The 6361-nt window shown below is 35.2% G+C and overlaps 1 protein-coding gene across 4 annotated transcripts; it reads right to left on the bottom strand.

Annotated features, from left to right (window-relative positions):
- Positions 1 to 1208: 1208 nt before the first annotated feature.
- On the bottom strand, positions 1209 to 6121 carry LOC120068781 (F-box/LRR-repeat protein 14). Of its 4 annotated transcripts, none has more exons than XR_005479357.1 (7): positions 5703 to 6121; positions 5047 to 5201; positions 4557 to 4774; positions 3409 to 4018; positions 2420 to 2920; positions 1937 to 2071; positions 1209 to 1820 (listed from the first exon to the last, which is right to left on the bottom strand). XR_005479357.1 is itself a non-coding variant. In XM_039020430.1 (7 exons), the coding sequence occupies exons 1-6, from the start codon at positions 5984 to 5986 to the stop codon at positions 1970 to 1972; spliced, it is 1875 nt and encodes a 624-aa protein (XP_038876358.1). In that variant the 5' UTR covers positions 5987 to 6120; the 3' UTR covers positions 1209 to 1820; positions 1937 to 1969. The 4 variants fall into 4 exon arrangements, 3 of the variants coding, with proteins under 3 accessions (XP_038876358.1, XP_038876360.1, XP_038876365.1); XM_039020430.1 differs by having other exon boundaries at positions 1937 to 2076; positions 5703 to 6120; XM_039020432.1 differs by having other exon boundaries at positions 1937 to 2076; positions 5817 to 6118.
- Between the last annotated feature and the right edge of the window lie 240 nt (positions 6122 to 6361).

Raw genomic sequence — 6361 nt, 5'->3', positions numbered from 1 at the left:
TTTGATAAGGGAGATCAGAAGAAGAGTGCTGAAGCTTAAGGATAAGGATATGGGAGAAAAAAATCTGAAAATTTTCCCCATTTTCTTTTCCAAGTTACCTTTTTTTAGTACAATATTTACGGGATGGAGGATTGAACCTCCGACCTCTAAGGTCGAAACACATCAATACTACTAAGTCAAGCTCGCATTGGTCCAAATTACTCTTCAGATGTCTTTTTTTTATTAGTGTTTCTAATGTAATATGCAAGATATTTTTTGTCGGGTATGCATAATCTTTTTAGGAAATTTTTTAGAACATCTACGAACACCTTTTACAAAACGAAAGTCAGATTTTTTTTTTTTTTTTTTTTTTTTGTAATATTTGCAATTTTGGAAAAGTTGATGCTAAATTTACAAATTTTATGATATTTTGTTTATTTTTGTCATTCTTGTAGCCCCACTATGAAATGTGCTGAACACATTTGAAAAAAACATAATAAAAAAGATAAAACAGAGTAAGATATTTTCATTTATGATTTTATATGTTAAAGTAAAATGAAATGGGACATTATACAACTTTAAAAGGATCAAATGTGAAAGGATGGCGAGATTTGTATAGATTTGATAATATGTGAGGTAGGAGCCTTCAACTTTTGACCTCGGGTTTTATAGTAAAAACTTTATGCTCATGTTGCCAAAGAGATTTGTTTCGTTGTTAATGAATGTGTATCATCTAAATGCTACTTTACAAATCTTGTATTAATGAGAAGAAAAAAGTGGAAAAAGATGTCAATATAGTATATACCAATGCATTCCATTCTCGGGATGTGAAAAATACAAGACAATAAGGGTGTATTTGATGGCCTATAATGGAATGGAATTATAATGCAGTCTAATAAAAACCCATGTTTGAATTGGATGTTATGAGTCCCATTTATAATACAAACTCATTCCGTTCTGACAGTTTTCAATCTAACCCTCTTTCTCATCGTTCTCATGCTTCATAATCTCATTTTCGTTTTGTTTTCGATTATTCACGCTTTCCAACACTCTTTTGATTCTCAATAATCCTAATTACATTCCAACTCTCCAAACATATCCTAACAAACTTGTGAAAACGTCCATTATAAGAAAAGTAAAATTGATATAATTAAAATGTGGGAGAAGATGTGATATGAATAACAACTTCACAGTACATATCATAAGCAACATCAAGTTTCTTCTTTTTCTTTTTTTTTTTTTTTTTTTTTTTTTTCAAACTTCCTGCCTCCAATACATGAGACTGGCAGGGCAACTTAACTTTATCTAAATGTAATGAACCTCATACATCAATAATAGTAAAACAGGATTACAAATAATTCAAACTCTCCCGAAACCTTGAAGGCCTTTCAGGCCAATTGTTTTCCTCAACTGCAATGAACCTACCAATTAGCACCAGTTAAAGTGATCTTAACTCAACGATAAATAACATGTATTCCTTTTCTGAGATTGGAGATTCAAATCCTCCTTTCCCCTCTTGTAAAAAGAATAATAATAATCATAGAAGAAATTTAATATTTCCTATTTGATGCCTTTGTCTTCTACAACACTGACTCCAACCTTCCTAGAATCTAACAATCTATGCAAAAGTCTACTTTTCTCCCAATAAATATTAAAGAACCCCGGTTCTAGTTTAAACCTCTTATCCATTTCCTCTACTGAAAGGTTTCTCCCTTTTCTCAATGTCCATCCTTCTGCAATGCTACCTCAAATGTTTCTACTCCATGCTTTGTTGAATCTTTCAAGTCTGAGCTCAACCAGAAACAAGTTATCTGTTCCCATCCACATAATTAAGATTCAACCTGAGAAGTTTCAATGAATACTTCAATACAATTCCAATAGAGAGTACATAATTAGCAAGTCAAACATAAAGATCTAAATATAATGAACCTAAGCCATCAATAGTGAATAGGATTACCAAATAATTATTCTTAGAATACTTCAAGCGTCTTCAGGTATCAGATTTCTGACCAATTTCAAGGGCAGATGTGGAACCGTTGGACAGAGAAGAAAACTGAAGGACAAGTAGCTCTTCTTTGCTATACTTCAACCTCTGATCTATTGGATAAAGGGGAAGAAAGAAAGAAAGAAAGAAAGAAAGAAGTCAAATAACCTCGTGAACAGTAACCTACTTAGAATCAAGGATTAGATATTGACATCTCTTGCACTATTTTCCATAATTTTATACTTAAATTGAATGTTCTAAATCAACATTAACCAGACATCAAATTTTCACCATAAAAGAAAATATGTTTAAATCTGTTCTTTTGCCAATAACATAGAGCAAATATATCAGTATGTATGAATGCATGATATATATGACTGAGAAATAATCCAAGTTTCTATTGCGTTCTAGTTTGAAATAAAATCATACCATGTATTATTTCTCTGAGTTACATACCTACAAAATATGGTGACATGCCCGTAGATCTGCTCCTGTGGTTCAGTTGTAATTTCTTTGCAGTAGAATGAGTTGAAGGCCGATCAGAGGAAGTTGGATCAGATGAGAAGTGAAAAAGTTCGTGTCTAACTTCAATTTGTGGAAACCTTCTGTGAAATCCTGAAAGACCACCCTCAGTTAAGAGCCAACAACCTCTCAAGTCGATTGTTTGTAAAGTTGCCACAGGCTTCAGTGTATCAAATGCCTGATTGGTCAAAACTGCATCACGAATGCTGAGAGTTTTCAGCTTGGGCAAAATTGACAAGTAATTCAATGCCATGTCTGTAAATGAGGGACTTCTAAGCATCAAGTGACTCAGTTTTCGAAATCTTGATAATGGGCATAGAGATTCATCATCAACATGAGTATGCTCCAGATTCAACACTTCTAAACAATCAAGGTTTTGCAACTCTGTCAATGAGAGAAATTTGGTTTCCTCTGTAGCTGATCGGTGTATATAACCTGGAATTTACAGAACAAAAAAATAAAAAAATTAGAAGACGGCGAACTTCTCAGATGGTTTATAGAACCATGGTGAAAAGTATCAGCGACAATAGGTGTCATAGTTTCCCAGTTGTTTTTCCCATTTCCCCTATCCTGGGAGAGTAGTTTCCGAACAAATTTTGTTCTGTTCCTATCTAATAGCACGGGCTAAATATTTTCCAATAGTATTCAGTTTTTGTGATGCTAATAGAATTAAATGCATCGGATGACGAAACCACCCATATAAAACCTGCACATGGTTACTGTGGGCTGCCATTAAGATGTAACATTACCTTCCCCCCAGAAGCATAAAAGGATTCAGCATCATACTGAAAGGGGGTGCAAAATAAGAATGCCAATGGAGTTGATGTGTGTTTAACATACACGAAATGGAGCAAGGGGAAAATGCAGCATATATGAACTGACTAAATACACTCAAAACATTTTTTGTAGAACAAAAGCAATACCTTTGATGTCTGTTTCACTGAGGTCAATACACTTCAAGGAAGGCATCGTAGTCAGATATGATAGGACAAGATCATCAACCATTGTATGAGATAGTGATAAAGTTTCCAGATTGGATACTTTTCCAGCTAAAGTCCCAATTCCAGAAGAGCTGACTGCTGTGCAGCTGAGGTTTAGATATTTCAAATTTTCTCCAACAGACGCAATTAATCCAACTGAATTGTCTCCAATGGTAGTAGAGCTAAGGTCTAAATGTTCTATTGCTTTCATATGAGATAAGAAGCAGAATCTGTGAAGAGAAGCGTTTGAAAAGTCCAGATAATATAGGACATTTATTCCAACAAATGCCAGATCTTCAGTCTCATTTGAAAGTGTAGCTCCAGAGGCAATAAGCTTTCTTAGAGGAACTTTAGCACCAGGCCCTTTAAGTGTAGAGTCAATAATGCAGTTACTCATGTTCAGACACTCTAGGTGAGGCAGGTTCGGGAACTTGGTGACACTAGTCCAAGCTATATTCAGGAAGCTCAACTTTGGAAACATTTGAAGAACATCAGATCCACTGTTAGATATTTTACTACCCCAAAGGTCAAGGTATTGTAATTTTGTAAGCACCTAAAGAGAGTGGGACAGAAACCGAGGAATAAAATTAAAATTATTTAAGTAAAAAATATGAACTGCAAAGAAAGGCAATAAAATTTTATAGATTCAACAATAAATAAACAGAATTTACTCGGAAAATAAATAGTCAGTTTGAGTTTAAGTGAAGAAATAACAATCCAATTATCTGTATACTAGATTACTAGATTGTTATTGAAGCTATTATGCTATCAAATCATCAACAGCAAGTGGAACAAAAGGTCATTAAAAAAACATATCTCGAGTGTCCTATATCATTCACAAATCCAATAGTGGTGCAACACATTATCTGTAAAGGTTTACACTAAGTCAAATAGGACCAATGGACAATCAAAATATCCAGAATTATTTGATGGTGTAAGCGTGCAAGTGAAGGAAGAGAATGTCTATGTGTTAGCATAGCAAGAAACATAAGGTGTGAACCATGCAGCCGCAGGTCCACGAACAAAAGATATTCGATTCAAAGTAAGACTTGTTGACAAATTGTCTCAATTAAAAAGGAGAGAAGAAATACCTGAAGAGAGCTCAGGGCCTGATCGGTGACAGGTAGACCACCCAAGTCCAAGAACACCAATGTTTTTAACGAAGAAAGGAGTGTAACTCCATGTGCAGTGATACCAGTCTCGGCAATGCATAGCTTTTCCAAGGTTGGTATGGACAAAAGATGCCTAATTCCAGCATCGGTAACTTTCAAACATCTAGAAATGTTCAACTCCCTTAAAGTTGTCATCCCTATATACAAGCATAGGACATAACTATCAAACTTAACTGAATTGCAGCCAGTTAAATTTAGATGGACTGGTTAATGTCCAAAGTTGATAAAGGGAATAAAGATATTATAAAATGTATTCTTTTAATGGAAAATAAACACAACATTTTCAGGGTTCAATAAGTCCAGTCCAGTGGATCATAAACTACAATAGGCTATAATCATTTCGACATAACCTTCTGTGACAGACAATTCAGCCTTCAAACTCACATTTGTATCATTCTTTATTACATACCTGAAATAGTCCAGATACCAGAACTAGAAAGCCTGTGGCAATTGGAAACGTTCAATGATTGCAAGTAACAAAATGACCCTAAGTAGGCCATCCATTCTGAATCAACAGCATTTTCACCACTTAGATCGACCACCTCTATGGTATATTTGAAAACTCTGCATTAAAACATCTAAGTTCAGCAGAATGTTAGTGAAAAACTAAGGTAATTTGATAAGGCCACTCAACATACTGGTGAAAAACAGTGAGAAAGAAAGAACGTAAACTTAATCGGCACTCCCAAAAGTATTTCACCTAGCAAAATTGAAGAATAACGTTTTGATACGCAACAATGGAGGGAAAAAGGAAAGGAATACCAAAAGCATAAGCTGTAGTCACCTCATTATCTACGTTTTAAAAGCCAGTCAATACCAAATTGAGGTCGACTGTCAGCATCTCAATCAAGAATTAAACTGAACTTGATCACAACTAAGTAAGCTATAATTCTATTATAAAGTATCAAGCAACAGGATCGTTTCGACATAAACATCACAAACTCGAGGATAAAAGCGACAGGATTCAATTTGATGATAAGAAAGGCAGATTAATCACTCCACTTACCAAATCAAACCAGAATTCATAAAAAATTCAAGCATTTCTATCCAATATAGAAGTTTTACGTTTTAATGATTGTACGACTGGACGAAACGAGAGCCAAAAAGTTTGCAATCCGCTGTTCAACAGAGATATTTCTCGATTTGGATTTTGGACCAAAAAAACAAGAGGAAACATACTCGAGAAGAGATGGATAGAGGAAACGACGAGCATGTAGACGGCGAAGGAGAGCATCGGCGAGATGAGAGGGCAAGCGCTCAAGGCTCCGCTTCTGCCTCCGCCATTTCTCGACGCTGTCCTTGCTCCGACAGGCCGAATCGATGCAGAGTTCCACCAGATGATTCTCCATTTTTTAGATTGATCTCAGTATTGCGTTTGATCGGAGATTGGCTGTTGTTGTGTCTTCTTCGTTCCCAATCGTTGAATTTGGCAGGCGTGGAAAATTTCACGAAAATTTCACAAAAGATCCAAAACCCAACAATTTTTCTACCCATGGTCTATTTCTAAAAACTTTTCTAGCACTGACATTTTTCTCATGCGAAATATCAAAATTATTCCTAATTTTTAAAAAGTCACCATAACGTCACATTTCTTCCTTCTACGATTTCTTTAGCCCTTCATTCAATGTGCATTCAATACACCACCAACATTCCACCAAAACATTTATTCCCAACTAATATTCTAAAGAGAATGGAACGTCTCTCTCACTATTCACTTTCTGTCG

The sequence above is a fragment of the Benincasa hispida genome, chromosome 1 (genome assembly GCF_009727055.1).
Source record: "Benincasa hispida cultivar B227 chromosome 1, ASM972705v1, whole genome shotgun sequence".
Lineage (NCBI taxonomy): Eukaryota > Viridiplantae > Streptophyta > Magnoliopsida > Cucurbitales > Cucurbitaceae > Benincasa > Benincasa hispida.
The sequence above is the reverse complement of the archived record's forward strand: the minus strand, read 5'-3'. Positions and strand labels throughout refer to the sequence as shown.

Bases quoted from the DNA above. Each gene is read 5' to 3' on its own strand.
- LOC120068781 (XM_039020430.1), bottom strand. From the start codon at position 5,986: ATGGAGAATCATCTGGTGGAACTCTGCATCGATTCGGCCTGTCGGAGC. The intron at 4,019-4,556 runs GTATTTCTTCTC...CACTCTCTTTAG, and splicing joins AGGCCCTGAGCTCTCTTCAG to GTGCTTACAAAATTACAATA. The intron at 2,921-3,408 runs GTATTGCTTTTG...TGTAAATTCCAG, and splicing joins CAGTGAAACAGACATCAAAG to GTTATATACACCGATCAGCT.